The sequence below is a fragment of the Chiloscyllium plagiosum genome, chromosome 33, assembly GCF_004010195.1.
Source record: "Chiloscyllium plagiosum isolate BGI_BamShark_2017 chromosome 33, ASM401019v2, whole genome shotgun sequence".
NCBI classification, from domain to species: Eukaryota; Metazoa; Chordata; class Chondrichthyes; order Orectolobiformes; family Hemiscylliidae; genus Chiloscyllium; species Chiloscyllium plagiosum.
Window position 1 is genome coordinate 4437969 of NC_057742.1, and position 16256 is coordinate 4454224.

At 42.4% G+C, this 16256-nt stretch overlaps 1 protein-coding gene across 1 annotated transcript; it reads right to left on the reverse strand.

The window, feature by feature from the left end:
- Positions 1 to 8383: 8383 nt before the first annotated feature.
- Positions 8384 to 15270, reverse strand: LOC122539766 (G-protein coupled receptor 39-like). The gene is made up of 3 exons (XM_043674811.1): positions 14474 to 15270; positions 11301 to 11686; positions 8384 to 9420 (listed from the first exon to the last, which is right to left on the reverse strand). Exons 1-2 carry the CDS (start codon positions 15204 to 15206, stop codon positions 11325 to 11327), a joined length of 1095 nt encoding a protein of 364 aa, XP_043530746.1. The 5' UTR covers positions 15207 to 15270; the 3' UTR covers positions 8384 to 9420; positions 11301 to 11324.
- Positions 15271 to 16256: the final 986 nt, after the last annotated feature.

The following is a 16256-nucleotide window of genomic DNA, read 5'->3' on the forward strand; positions in this document are numbered from 1 at the left end:
TGAACTCCCCTCAAGAGGAAGCATTATCTCCATGTCAACTTTGTGAAGAGCATTCAGAATTTTATACACTTCAATCCAGTCACCCCTTACTTTTCTAAACTGGACAAGCCCGGTCTGTCCAACTTTACCTCATAAGACAATCCACTCATCCCAAGCATCGATAAACCTCCTCTGAATTGCCTCTAATGCCTTTATACCCTCCTAAATAAATACAGCAAAGCTACACAGAATGTTTGAGTTGTGATCTCACCGATGTCTGTTTAACTAAAACATAAAATCCTTACTTTGTTGTTCAATTCTTCTCACAATAAGGAATTGCATCCAATTAGTTTTCTTTATTCTGTGTTGTTCTACATACTTTTTCTTGTGCCTTTGAGCTTGGCATGTTTTAGACTTCTTTGGTCGTCTTCCATTTAGTTATACTCTGCTTTGTTGATTCTACCTGCCAAAGTTAACAACTTCACAGTTTCCCACATTACCACCATCTGCTGTGCATGTTATTCTTGGCTGTGGTCTAATCTGGTTTTATAAAGTGAAATAACTCCACACAGGCCTTGACACTGAGCCAGATTCATCAGAGCCAGCTCTCAGAGTAAACAGAACCTCTGACACTCCTCTTCATATCTGTCAGCCTGGACTCCCTGTTTGAATGAGATTATCAGCCCCAATCAGGGAACTCATATTCCACGAGATCCACCGAGATGACCTCATTACAATCACTATACAGGTCTCACAGGTTCATATTTTTCAGTTCTATCCATCTAGAAATGAACTGTGAAGTTTTGTTATTTTTATGACTTTATTAACCTGCCTCTTTCCTTTTGATGATTTGTGTATGTCTATTGCAGGAACACATTACTTCTCCACTGTATTTATTTTCCCAGAGCATGTGGCCTCTTTGTTCTTCCTACCAAAGTACACAACTGCTCTTATTTCTATATTGAAATTAATTTGTCAGCCATCCTGCAAGTTTATTAATATCTACTTGTGTTCCCCTCATCAATTTATGTCTTGGAATTTAACTTGAATTTTGTTCATCACTCTGCTGATTACAGTGAAAATACTTATGAGCCACCTTGTGGTTCTCAGAGACACTGCAGACAGACAGTGTTTGAAGGTTTCATCAGTGGACTCTAAAGGATCAAGCTCACATTCAGAGTGAGGTTTGAGAGTTCAGAGTTTGGACAGAAAAACCTGAAGGTATGGATTCCCAGATCATCCTGCACATCTTCACGAGAGCAGGTGAGTCAAATATGTTTCTCCAGTTTTCCTTCTAACAGTTTGTTTGATTGACAAACTGCCGGCTTGTCAACTGGGTGAAGCTGCAGGTCAAGGTCACAGGGAGCAGGGGACTATGATTGCCTGGAGTGAAAGGAAAAGATTGCAGGGAGCAATCAATCGCAGCCAAGGGAGATGGTAGAGACATAGCAAGTAGGCAGGGATGAGTTTGTGGGGAGCTTTTAAGAGACACTCCCCATCTTCTCCTGGCCACCAAGAAATGCTGTAAAGGTATTTACCTCACAGTTCCAACTTCCTTTAACACAGCAGGTAAGAAGAAGTTCAGAAAACTCAACCTACTCGAAATAAATACAGGAGGATTGTTACGCAAGCTCCTTGAAAGGTTTAAATGACCAACCAAATGGCTCCTAGAGATGGGCTGTATATCTGTCCCTCATCCCGTATTCATTTGGACCGGAAGCAGTGGTTTCAGGTTTGTCCAATATTATGAAGCTTTCGACTTGCTTTTAATTTTCAAACTATTTCTGAGGTTAAAATGACTCCTAAATCAGCATCATCCAAACACTTCAACACAAAGAAGGTGATAGATTACAGGGGAAAGATGGACAAAATTTATTGAATCTATAGAATCTATAGAAACATCGATAGAATTCATCTACCAGGCCCACTGTCAAGGAAAGGCCACCAGCATTCTCAAAGATCCATCCCACCCTGGCAATGTTTTTTTACAACCTCTACCATCAGGGAGAAGGTAAAGAAGCCTAAACACACGCACCAGCCAGTTTCGTAACAGTTTCTACCATACTGTTGCTAGAATACTGAATGGACTCACAAACTCTTAACACTCGCCCGTACCTGTGTTTTTGTTTTTGCTGCTGTTTACCTATTATTTACTTATCTATGCGACTTAACTATGTGATCTGCCCTGTGTTGCTCACAAGACAAAGCTTTTCACTGTGTCTCGGTACACGTGACAATAAATTCAATTCAATTCAATTCAATTGAAGGTGTGACACTAGGAAGTATTCCCACTTCTCAGTCACAAGATTATGGGTTCAAGTTCCACTCTAGAATATTAGAACTCACAATATTGACTGACATTGCCCTGCAGAACTGAGACAGTGCTACACTGTCAGTGGCGCTGTCCCTAGATGAGAGATTAAACCGAGACCTCATCTGCCCTCTGAGATGGGTATAAAAGCACTATTTCAAAAAAAAAGCTGAAGTGCTCTCTATGGTGTCCTACTGAAAATTATCTTTTAACTGACATCATACATTAAAACTAATCACTTATCTCATTACTGCTCATGGATTTGCCGTGTATAAATTAACTGCCACATTTCCTACATGATAACAGTGTCTACAATTCAAAACGACTTAATTATCTGCAAAGTATTTTGTGATGTCCAAAACGGTACTATATAAATGCAAATGACCTCTTCCATGTTCATTTCATTTCTTTTCCCCTGTCTGCTCCAGTTATGGGCTTTTATTGTAACATAGCTGATCACTTGGAGGGCCAGAGGTGGCTTTCTCCTGTCCTGATGACATTCTCCCTCCGCCTTTGACTCAGTTCCTAATTGATTGAGATTGCAGAGCCATGATGTGGGTAACTGATGCTACAAATCTTTTCCGCTCACTAGAATCCCACAGTTCTGTCTTACTGTCCTGTTAAAATTGATGGACACCCCTTCCACCAAATTAAAACTTCATTTCTTTCACCATTGGTGGACTGTGGATCTGGAATGCACCATCTAGAAGATGTTCTGCAGTAGCTTGCCAAGGCTTTACTGACTGCCCCTTCCAAACCTGCAGCCCCCTCTCCTTGGAAGAAAAAGGACAAAAAGGTGCAGCACCACCTCAGGTCACGATATTGATGCGGAAATAGATATCTGTCCTTTAGTCATTGTTGGTCCCTAATTTTCAGCGCCTGGACAACAGTAGTTCAGCTTTCTGAAGCACAGTTACACGAGAAATAAATGCTTGCCTTGCCGTCATTGAGAAGATGTTTCAAATATGGGAAATTCCAAATCTAGGCCATGTATCTAAGAGAGTAACAAACGAATCGAATAAAAAAAATCAGGAAGAAACTTTACTCAGAAATTCATTACCACGAAGAGTACTTGAGATGAATGGCATAGATTCATAGACAATAGACAATACACAATAGGTGCAGGAGTAGGCCATTCTGCCCTTCCAGCCTGCACCACCATTCATTATGATCATGGCTGATCATCCTCAATCAGTATCCTGTTCCTGCTTTATCTCCATAATCCTTGATTCCACTATCTTTGAGAGCTCTATCCAACTCTTTCTTAAACGAATCCAGAGACTGGGCCTCCACTACCTTCTGGGGCAGAGCATTCCACACACCCATCACTCTCTGGGTGAAGACGTTTCTCCTCATCTCTGCCCTAAATGGCCTACCCCTTGTTTTTAAGCTGTGTCCTCTGGTTCGGCACTCACCCATCAGCGGAAACATGTTTCCTGCCTCCGGAGTGTCCAATCCTTTAATAATCTTATACGTCTCAATCAGATCCCCTCTCTGTCTTCTCAACTCAAGGGTATACAAGCCCAGTTGCTCCAATTTTTCAACATAAGATAGTCCCGCCATTCCAGGAATTGACCTCGTGAACCTACGCTGCACTTCCTCAGTAGCCAGAATGTCTTTCCTCAAATTTGGAGTCCAGAACTGCACACAATATTCCAGGTGTGGTCTCACCAGGGCCCTGTACAGCTGCAGAATAACCTCTTTGCTTCTATACTCAATCCCTCTTGTTATGAAGGCCAGCATGCTATTAGCTTTCTTCACTACCTGCTGTACCTGCATGCTTGCCTTCATTGACTGGTGAAAGTGAGGACTGCAGATGCTGGCATCTGCCATGCATCTGTCCACTCACCTAACCTGTCCAGGTCACCCTGTAATCTCCTAACATCCTCCTCACATTTCACCCAGCCACCCAGCTCGGTATCATCAGCAAATTTGCTAATGTTACTATTAATACCATCTTCTATATCATTAATATATATTGTAAAAAGCTGCGCTCCCAGCACTGATCCCTGCGGTACCCCACTGGTCACTGCCTGCCATTCCGAAAGGGAGTCGTTTATCACTACTCTTTGTTTCCTGTCAGCCAACCAATTTTCAATTCAAGTCAGTACTTTGCCCCCAATACCATGCGCCCTAAACTAAATAAATACATGAGGAACAAAGGAATATAAGGAATTATTAGTAGGGTTACAATAGTGAGTCGGAAGGAAATTCATGTAAATCATAAATGGTCTGTTTCTGGACAGTAAAATTCCGTGATATGTTATGCAGTGAAGGACTTTACTGTGTGTGCATGCGCGAGAGAGTGAGCGTGCGCCCTGTATCTCTGTTTACTCTGTACTACTCTGTATCTAACCCCCGTGCTGTCACTGTCCTGGTGGTGTTTGATGGGTCATACTGAAACAGTGAAAACAATTAATTAATTAACGTCATTCCACCTTCCCAAACTGCATGTCACGCAGTTGTGTGCAGATCATCCTGAAAACAAGGAGAATATTGCGAAGAAAGAAAATTGCAGGAAAATAATAGTACTTATTTTAAAAAACTAAACATCTGCCTGGAATGTGTGCTTTGTAAAGAGGAGAATGTGTTACATGACATCACCTCAATCTCAACCTCGATAATGGTTTGGAGGTGCCGGTGTTGGACTGGGCTGTACAAAGTTAAAAATCACACAACACCAGGTTATAGTCCAACAGGTTTATTTGGAAATAAACCTCCGAAAGCTAGTACTTCCAAATAAACCAGGTGTTGTGTGATTTTTCAGCTTGATAATGTTACTGAAATGCAAGACAGCTTATGATTTATAAGCATTTTTACAGTGTTATTCTGTTTTTGGAGAAGCTTTTTTGTTATGCTGGAGAGCAAGACTGATGATAGATGATAACCATGAGCTTCTCTGCTCAAATCATTTACACTGAACCAAGTGCTGAGTAGTTTCTGTTTAGACTGCAGCAATTATAGATTTGTTTCATTGGCAGTTACAGTGCACACAAAACATTCTGACAGTTAAAATATAATTGAAATCTACCTTTGCCATGAAACTGTTGTCTTATAAATGTACAGTAACATAATGTTACTTTCATGCACCAAAACACATTCATCCTTCACCCCATGCTAGCTGACCTACACTAGTTCCCAGTTCAGCAATGCCTCAGTTTTAAATTTTTTATTTTCATCCTTCATTGCTCAGACCTCTGTCCAGTTCTGTTTACCCTGCTATAGAAAGGATATTATTAAATTGGAGAGGTTTCAGAAAAGATTACTTTTCAGAAAAGCCCTGTTGACCCTCTCAGACCGGTGTAAAAGATTTTGAAGAATGGGATTGTTTTCTCTGGTGACCTGGATCAATATGGTACTCTTCAACTGATGTTACTACAAATGGATCATTTGGTCATTATCTGATTGCTGGGAGCTTGCAGTGCACAAATTGTCTGTCACATTTTCCACAGTACGACAGTGACTAGGTTTCAAAACTATCCCAAGGACTGTCAAGGATTGGGCAACATCCTAAGGTTGTGAAAGGTGCTATATAAATGTAAGTATTTATTTTGCACAATGGTATTGATGAGCTGTATTATTCCTATTGAACTGGCCAGTGGTAGTAATTAAATGGGCTGAATTGAAAGGCTCTGCCTGAAATATTAACACTTTCCTCTCTGTATGAACTCTGCTTCACTCGCCGAGTCTGAAACATTTTGTAAATTTCCATGACCATGCAATCCTCCTTTACCGGAGATAAAAACATCAGAAGAAGACCTTGGGAGAATAGTTATTGTGACAATAATGCATTTTCTCTATTTGCAGAACAAACATTAACTAAGATGAAAAATATTTGCCAATAAACCTCTCACCATTAAGTTAAAAGCTAATTGCTCTATGATGAATACATTGCTTCAATGTACTTCAGAGTCCTTTACAGTGAATTGATTTTTTACATTGAATTGACATCCTGGTAACACGTATTTTACAAGAGGCTCTAATTTGAGTGTTGCTAGTTGAGGAAGGAATCTGAGTTACAATTAATTGCTCTCGTTGAAATTGAGCCCTAGGATCAATCACATCCACACAAACCACATTCTTGTTACCTCAAGAGTTGATTATCCTGATACTCTCCTAGCAGATCTCCCAAGTCTATCATCTGTAAACTTTACATGGAGCTCAGGAACAGATCCTTTGGTCCAACTCATCTACGCCGATCAGACATCCCAATCTGATCTAGTTCCACTTGCCAGCATTTGACCCGTATCCTTCTAAATCTTTCCTATCTGTCAAAGGTCTGCTGCTCAAACATGCACCAAAACACATTCATCCTTCACCCCATGCTAGCTGACCTACACTAGTTCCCAGTTCAGCAATGCCTCAGTTTTAAATTTTTTATTTTCATCCTTCATTGCTCAGACCTCTGTCCAGTTCTGTTTACCCTGCTATAGAAAGGATATTATTAAATTGGAGAGGTTTCAGAAAAGATTTACCAGGAATGAAAGATTTCAATTATAAAAATAGGCTGGAACTTCTTTCACTGGATTGTTGGAGATTCAGAGGTGACCTTATAGAGGTTTATAAAATCATGAGGGGCATAGATAACGTCTTTTCCCTGAGGTGGGGGGTGTTCAAAGCTAGAGGGCATACTTTTAATGTGAGAGGAGAAATTTTTAAAAAGGAGGTGAGGGGCAACGTTCTTACACAGAGAATGATTTGTGTGTGGAATGAACTGCCAGAGGAAGTGGTGGATGTGGGTACAGTTACAACATTTAAAAGACATTTGGATAAGTTCATGAATAAGAAAGATTTGGAAGGATATGAGCCAAATGCAGACAATTGGGACTAGTTTAGTTTGGGATCTAGTTGGACCAAAGGGTCTGTTTCTATGCTGTCTGACTCTGTGCAGATTCTTCTGTGGTCTCGCTCCTATCTTGGTGATCCCAACCAGCTCTACAACCTCCATGATTTCTGCACTCCTCTAATTCTGGTTTCTTGAGCATTCCTGATTTTAATCACTCCACCATCAATAGACTGTGGTCTGAGCTGTCTCTGCCCTAGACTCTGAACTCCCTTCCCTAAACATCTGTGTCTCTATCCAGCCTTTTCATCTTTTAAGATGCTCCTCAAAATCTACTATTTTATCCAAGCTTTTTGGTATCTGTCCTAATAGCTGTTTTTATGCCAAATTTGTTTGAGAATTGACCTCATGAAGTGCACTGGGGCATTTTACAACACCAAAGGTGATAGATAAATGCAAGTTGGCGTTGTGTCGGGAGATATTTGGTAGATAAATGTACTGAGTCATTGTGCTATGGAAACCACATGTTGACATAATCTGAACTCACAGCAGCTGCATGAAGCACTCTGCCACTTTATTCTTTCTGCTCCTATGCACACATCTCCCACAGATTAAAGACTGAATCAAATACAAACTGATCAACAGATGGACAACCACAAACCTTTCAGCAGTTTAAACATCTTTGCTGGTTCTCACCCAGAAGCGCAGGATTTGATAGCCTGCCTGGACTGATCATTTTGGACCTGCAGTTTCCTGGCTATATTCCAAGATTTGTCTTAAACTTACATCCAGGGAATGTTGCAGCTGATGGAATCATTGCTCAGGGACCAATCAATGTGGGCTTAGTGCAGACATTAAAACTGGTTACAAAAGCCCAAAAATGTCTCTTCTTCCTCAGGCAGCTGAGGAAATTTGGCATGTCGGCGAATACCCTTGCCAACTTTTAAAGGTGTGCCATCGAGAGCATTCTGGATGTATCACTATCTGGTATGGCAACTGTACCATTCAAGATCGGAGAAAGTTACAGAGAGAGTAGTGAACTCGGCCCGGACAATCACAAAAGCCAACCTCCCATCTACAGAATCCATCCACCAGGCCCGCTGTCAAGGAAAGGCCACCAGCATTCTCAAAGATCCATCCCACCCTGGCAATGTTTTTCTACAACCTCTACCACTGGGGAGAAGGTACAGAAGCCTGAACACATGCACCAGCCAGTTTCGAAACAGTCTCTACCCGTTGTTGTTAGAATACTGAATGGACTCACAAACTCTTAACACTCGCCTGTACCTGTGTTCTTGTTTTTGCTGCTGTTTACCTATTATTTACTTATCTGTGCTACTTAACTCTGACAATAAATTCAATTCAATTCAATTACATGACCAATGCTTTTCCTTCCCTCCTCACCCCATCCAAAAATGGAAGAGTCTCTATTGATAGAATTACATGGATAGTGTACAAACTTTCTCCCCTCTTCCAAGTGGCTGAATGAAGGGTATCAGGTGCTATGATCATGGAAGCCATCAGACAACACTGCTCACTTCTCTCACAATGTTCCAACAGGAATCGCCTGCTCCACAACCTAACACAGGGTTGGGGATCATACTGCTGCATAGTTTGAGAAAGAAAGAACTTGCATTTTTACATCACCCTCCATGACCTCAGAACATCTTAAATTTGCAGCCAAGTTCAATACTGTACTTCTGAAATGTAATCTCTAATGTAACAGCCACCTTGCACAGCAAGCTCCCGTAGAAGTGATTTTCATTAAGGGATGAGGATTGGCTGAGACATAAGAAAGAACCTCCCTGCTCTTTGAAAATTTCCATTGGATATTTTGTCTGCCCTAGAGAGCAAGGAGAGCCTCAGTTTTATGTCTCATCTGAAGCACTGCACCTTTGATAGTGCAGCGCTGCCTCAGGACTGCACTGGATTGCCAGCCCACAGTTTGTGCACAAATGTGGGTGTGGGATTTGGATCCATGACCTTTTAACTCAGGGGAAGCAGCATCAACCAATAAGACAATAAGACAGTAGCAGATATGAATATCAGCTAGCTCATTCCAGAATAATTACTGGAAACTGGGAGCTTCTGGTCGTTTTGTCTCAGTATTGCAGTAGGTGGAGCTTCTAACTACGGACCTATTGGGAGGAGCAGGGATGTGAGGGAGCAGTTTGTTTTGTAGATTCTTCAGGATTAATCCCTTGGTAACTAAAATGATTTCTAAGCCAGAAGCACATGTTTTTGGGCACAAGAGATTCTGTACAGCATCGGGGCCAGAGAATGGACACCGGGCAAAAGATGGAAAATTGAAAGCAGGTGATGACGTCGTCCTCTTGATCACTCAGATCTGGAATAAGAAAGAAAAAAAATTAACAAATAACTTACTTTTCCAAACCTGCACACCTATCATCCAGAAGGACAACTCAGAGGAGAGCAAGCCCTTCCGGGGAAGCCCAGTCCAGCCTATCTGGAGACCCATGGTTAAAGGAGACTGTAATTCTTTATGTTTGTTCTACTTTATACTAAGAAGGGACATGTTGTTTAACTTTCAACTTTTTTATTTTCTACTTTGCATCTCAGATTTTGTGTCCAAGTACCTTTGTAAATAAGGTGGTGCCAGGTATAGTGACTTGTTACACTTTTCACTGTACTCCTGTATCCTTGTACTACTAAATTCTAAAATCTGAAACACACGGAAACACCACCACCTGCAAGTTGTCCTAACATCCTAACCTGGACATACATTGGCTGTACAATCAGTGTTGCTAGATTGAACATGTACCAGAGTTATAATGGGTTTTTCATTCTGTGAAAATGACTTGCTTTTTTAAAGAAGGACAGAAAATTGTTTTCTGAACCGAGAGTTTAAAACAACCTTTTTGAGAAAGCCAATGGGTAGACAATTGCTGGGCGTTTTCCATGTGGACTTCTTACAACCTACACAAAAACAGATGGCCAGGGGCCACAAACAGGTTGAGTTCAGAAGAAAAAATTCATTCCAGCAGAAGGGCAGTTTTTAGTTTGTGTCTTCAGGCCATGAGAAAACATGGAAACAAGTTTAATTTGAGCAACCTGAAAGTAGTCAGTCAGAGAAAAATCTGTGAATTTGCCTGTTTGGGTGTCTCCTGAAGAGACAGTGAGAGCGAAACTCACATCAGGTAATGTGCGGTAAGTTGCCAAGAGGAAAACTTACGACCTTGTCAGTTTAGTGAGAACTTTTAAAGTGAAGCTAGGAGTGATACGTTGCTGGGGTTGAGTTTCTGTACAGGATATTACTGGGAAAAAGGGTCAAAACTTTTTATTGTTTATGATAAAATATTTTAAAATTGTAATATATATATAGCTTTGATTTTGATCGTTTGTGTAACAAACGTACATTATTTTATTAAAGGTGCATTGACATTTTTTGTGTGATAATGTTCAGTGAGTATCCCCCACAATGCAAAACTTATGGTCTTCAAACCATTTCACTCTGAAGGAGCTAATTGCTGCAGTTGCTGGAAGCTGTACTGAAAACAACAGTGTAGGAAATCATAGTAGGTCAGGCAGCATGGTTGAAGAGAAAGCAAGCTAACGTTTTAAGTCTAGACTTCACATCAGTTCTGGTGAAGAGTCAGCTAGACTCGAAACATTGGCTTTCTCTCTCTTCATGGACGCTGCTTGACCTGCTGTGATTTCCAGCATTTTTTGTTTTTATTTCACTGTGAAATCTGACTTATCTGGTAACACCACCAGCTGGTATCATACCACCACCATCTTCTCAAGGGCATTAAGGTGGAACAATAAATGTAGTCATAGCCAACAATGCCCAATCCAAATAGTGATTTATTTTCCTCATTCAGGACCTCAAATATTATTACTTTGATTTTTAAAATGGGCCTTTAAATCTGTATTTTGGGTTTAAACCACACTATTGGCATTTAAAATCCCCATTAGCAAACTGCATGGACTGAGCCAATGCACAATGATGACTTGGTTTATCAGGAGGTCCACAAAGTGAAACTTGCTCCCCTGCTTTCCCCACTCTGTATTATTATGTTTCCCCTCAACTAACAATCATTGTTAATCAATCATTGATTTTACTTTTTATTCTCCCTAAATGGCTGGAAGTTTGTCTTCTGCAAAGGTATGATTAATCAGCTAAGTGCCAATAACGGAGCCCTTGCTGTGATTTGGCCACATTATTGTCTGTTATATGTATCTTAAATAAGCTTAGAACATCTTTACCTCATGCAAAAGAAAAAGTCGGAATTAGTCAGAGAGACGATTTCTTAGATCTTTCAATCTTGGATAAGGATGCCTCCCACTTAATGAGGTGGACATTTGTTTCAAATCTAATTGTGAGTTCCTCTCCTGCTTTGATGAGACTGAGCTGGACCGACAGCAGCTTCTCAGTACTTGCACAAACACCTTGCGGAACTGTTTCGAGGTCATGTTGTAAAGAAGAGGGTTGATTGCAGAGCTGAGGTAATAGAAAGTGTTGGTAATGGGCTGCATGGTCTGATATAATCTGTAGTAATATTCTGTCCATTGGGTTTTGGATTTCATTGCCGTCATTATGCGCCGGGCTTGGAATGGAAGCCAACAAATGGCCAAGGCTGCAACGATACATCCTGCACAGAAAAGCGATACATTGTTACAGTAAGTGCAGCCAAACCTAAATGACTCTTCTTCATTAAACCGTCTTTTCTAACAGATTAGGTTTACACCCTGCAATCACTTCTTTTAAGTTTTGTACTTTTGCATTTTATTTCTGCTTTATTTTTGCTTATAAGAGCTTCTGTATGAAACTTGCATTGAATTTTTAAAAGTTACTTTGTAGCCACTAATTCTGATTGTGCCCTGATTAAACCAACTCATTACTCAATTATATAAATGTGTTATAAATCAAAGAACAATTATGCAGACTGTTGGTGTTCTGATGGGCTGTCTTATAGGGCCAGATAGTCAATATCTTTGGCACTTGAATCCTTACCCTTGTCTTAAGAATGTCCTATTGAAGTGCCCTAAAGAGGATAGCAGATGTTTCCCACAGCAGGCAAGGAAAGACCATTACCCAGTACTTCACTCGAGACCTCTCAGTGATCAGATCCAGACATGGCTGCCTGAGCTCCACGCTTGGCTGACTTTGTGAAAGCCGTGTTAGTGAGCTATGTCACTGGTTATGCAGCTCAAGCAGGAAGCTGCGTGTGCACTGAGCTAGAGTTGATGCCTTCATGCTTGGGTGCCAGATATGCCACTCACGCCATATGGTTTCTCGTGCCAGACAAACAGAACTCATTATGAAACTGCACCTCACAATCAAAGCAGGATTATTTCTGCAGCAAAATGCAATGAGTGGAGGACAGTAACACAATAGAAATGTGGTTAAATGATCTCAGTCACAAATGGTCTCTGCGCATAACTGATATAGAAACTACTCAAGTTGGCACAGTGGTTAGCACTGCTGCCTCACAGTGCCAGAGACCCGGGTTCAATTCCCGCCTTAGGCGACTGACTGTGTGGAGTTTGCACATTCTCCCCGTGTCTGCGTGGGTTTCCTCCGGGTGCTCCGGTTTCCTCCCACAGTCCAAAAATGTGCAGGTCAGGTGAATTGGCCATGCTAAATTGCCCGTAGTGTTAGGTAAGGGGTAAAGGTAGGATCATGGGTGGGTTGCACTTCGGCGGGATGGTATGGACTTGTTGGGCCGAAGGGCCTGTTTCCACACTGTAAGTAATCTAATCTAATCTAAGACTATGAGAAATAGGGACAGGAGCAGGCCATTCAGCCCCTTGAGCCTGTTCTGCCATTCAACAGGATCATGGCTCATCCAACATTCCTCCCATCCACTTTCCTGCATTTTCCCTGTAACTTTGATTCCCCAACTGATCGAGAATCTATCTCCACCTTAAATATACACAAGAATTCTGCCCCAGAGCTCCCTGTGGCAAGGAGTTCCAAAGACTCAAAAACCTCTGAGAGAAGAAATTCCTCCTCATCAGTCTTAAATTGGTGCCCCTTTATTCTGAGACTATGCCCTCTGGTCCTAGACTCTCCCATGAGGAAAACATCCTCTCAGTACTGACCCTGTCAAGCCCCTCAAGAATTATATGTTTCAATAAGATCATCTCTCAGTTTTCTAAAGTCCAAACAGTAGAGTCCCAAGCTGTTTAGCCTTTGCTCATAAGACAATCCCTCCATACCATCATCTCCATCTGACTAAGAGTAGTGGTGTTGTTAATGCGCAGCCAGATTAAAACCGACTTAATCTTGCTATCATGCTTTCAGTACTTTAAAATCAATTGGCAGTATAGTACAGGCAGTGCCTGGGTTGTGAATGGGCTCCATTCTGGGTTGGCAAGGCGCTTTGTCAGCAAGATGGGAACACGTTTTAGATTATGTAAAGCAGCTGAAAACAACAAATGGAGGCGATCACAGCGGGCCAGACAGCATCCATGGAGATAGAGCAAGCTAACGTTTTGTGTCTCGATGTCTCTTCATCAGATTGTAAAACAGCTGTTCGTAAGTACAGGAAACACTCATAGGTCGGTTCCATAAAATTATACCCTGTGTGAGATCGCTTTCGTAAATATGATTATTTGTCAGTCGGATGTTGGTAAATCGGGGGCCCATGTAATGGTAAATGCGCCAAATTAACATTTCTCCAGAAGATGGTGCTATTACCACAAAAGTAATCAGAATGCTTCTTATTCTCCAGATGTCCTACCTCAACCTCCCCTCAGCTGTCACAACAAACATTAGTTATTCCATATAACTTAAACAACGACATCGGAGGTGGCTAAGTACTTAAAGTAAAACTTGTATTCGTATAGCGCTTTCGAAAGACTTTACAATCACTGAATCAATTTTTAAATGTGATCGTTGCTGTAATATAAAAACTGTAGCAACCAATTTGTGCACAGCAAGATTCCACAAATAGCGATTGTATAAGTGATCAGATTTAGTGACATTTTAGTGATGTTGGTCCAGAGATACATATTGTTCAGGACATATATGCTCTTCCTTGTCCATCTCGTAGACCAGATGGCGCCTAGTTTGAAAGACAGTATCTCTGACAGTGCAGCATCTCTATCTCTTTCTCAGCCTTTAGAACACCCCTCAAAGTCCACTGTCCTTGGGTGGCTCAATATGAATTATTGTCTGATAACCCGCCAGCGATCAAGTATGGCACACGTTACCGCAGTAAAGGCGCTTTGTAAATGCAAATTTCTGTTGTTAAATCGTTTGCCACAATTAATCTCGATATGCCAAATGTCCAAAGAATCAGTCAAAGTAATTAGCTACATGACTACTTCCTGACTCCCCTCCGTTTTCTCAAGACGTTCTGCTCCCTACCCTCCACAAGAAAACGCTCAAGATTTCCGAACATGAATTGCAAATTTCTCGACATAATACTCACCCACCAGCACCACATTTTGCCTCCTGATCTCTTTAAACGTGGGCAGGAGTCTTCCTGTGGAGTTTATTCTGTTAAGTGCAACAGGTACGGGTCGGTGTTTGAGGAGGGTTTTAATCATCTGTCTGCAGGTAAAGGCAACGAGCAGGAGAACGAGGATGTAGAGAGAAAAGGAGACATAAATCACCAGATCAAAGATGGCCTTTCGTCCAGAAATGTTGGTGCAGATGTACAAGGGCGGTAAGGGTTGGCTTCCAGATGTGAAGGGCTTCCAAGCATCTTCCACACCAATTGCAAAAGCAGCAGGGAGCCCTGTGATAATAGCTATTCCCCAGACCATACCAATTAGCTTCTTGGTTCTTGATGTTGCCATGACCTTGGCTTGCACTGGGTGACAGATAGCCAGATAACGTTCCAAACTAAACGCCAAGACATTGAAGATGGTCGCGTAGCTGCATACTTCCCAGAGGAAGTAGAAACCTTTGCAGCCAACGTTCCCAATGGGCCAGGGATACGGGCACCAGATGATGCTATACAACTCAATGGGTAGGCCCAGGGTTAGGATGAGGAGGTCTGAGCAAGCCATGCTGACCATGTGGCACCTTAAGCAGCTCTGTATGCAGCCTTTACTCTTTAAGATCCCAATGACCCAGATCACCAGGACGTTCCCGATCAGTCCCGAAACTAAGATGGAGCCATATGTGGCCGAAGTCGCCACTTTAGCGGCGAAGCTCATCACAATGGGGCTGGGGCTCTCTGTACCCACAGTGGGGTAGAGACCTCCTCCACCTCCTGTACTGTTCATGCCTCTCCCAGACTGTAGACCAGCCTTGGCAGTGCCAATGGCAATCCTTTCAGCGCCAGTCTCGACTCGCTGCCCCTTCGTGAACTTCAGTTGCACCCCCCCCCCCCTCCCCCCGCCCCCCGTCCGGGTTCCTCCGCCTCAGTTTGTCTGAGATCTCGGGCTTTCTCTGATCTTTGTCCAGAGTGTGGTGCTGGAAAAGCTCAGCAGGTCGGGCAGCATCCGAGGAGCAGGAGAGTCGACGTTTCGGGCAAAGGCGGAGTTTCTCTGATCTTCCCCGATGCAGGCGGTTTCAGGCTCTCGGTGAAGCCGGGACACCAGATCCCTTTCTGCCGGGACACCGGATCCCCGCCCGTCCACAAGGTCTCTGGGATCTTGGGGATCCCGATCCCAACCGATCCCTCTGTCTTCAATCAGCGGATCCCTGCCCCTCTGGATCTATCCTTGGGAATCTCTCCGCTATGTCCCAGTGGGTTCTGTGCGATCCCTCGATGTCACTGGGATCCACTGGGTCGGGAACTTTGAGGGAGGGGAGAGAGTTTGAGGGCGGAGCTGCCGGGACTGCATTTTCAGGAGGATTTTCAGTTCGCTTTCCTGCATAATCTCAAATGTTTGCAGGGTATAGTAACGACTCTCGATATTTTTGTTTTAATTGTCGGATTTATTGGCGCTTTCATTAATAAAAGAGAAAACATCGGAGTAAAAACTATGCTGAACGTGTCTCCTGGCAGTTACGGTATAACTCCATTCAATAATTGCAAAACAAGGGAAAGGGGGTCGAATTTCCCTTTTATTGGGGCCAGTTTAATCAAGAGAATGCGATCAATCTTTTTGAAAGGAAGACCATTGCCGAGGCTCCGACAACAGGGAGTGGGGCTGGTACAGGTCTGACCGACTGAATGGCCTCCCTCCGTGCTGCATCTTTGGATGGTGCTGTTCCATTCAGCCTCTTCAAATGGCGCGCATCTGAAACTCCTGTGAAGT

Coding starts and splice junctions, on each gene's coding strand:
- LOC122539766 (XM_043674811.1), bottom strand. CDS start 15,206: ATGAGCTTCGCCGCTAAAGTGGCGACTTCGGCCACATATGGCTCCATC. Junction 11,687..14,473: donor GCAAAATGTGGTGCTGGTGG/GTGAGTATTATG, acceptor TTTTCTGTGCAG/GATGTATCGTTGCAGCCTTG.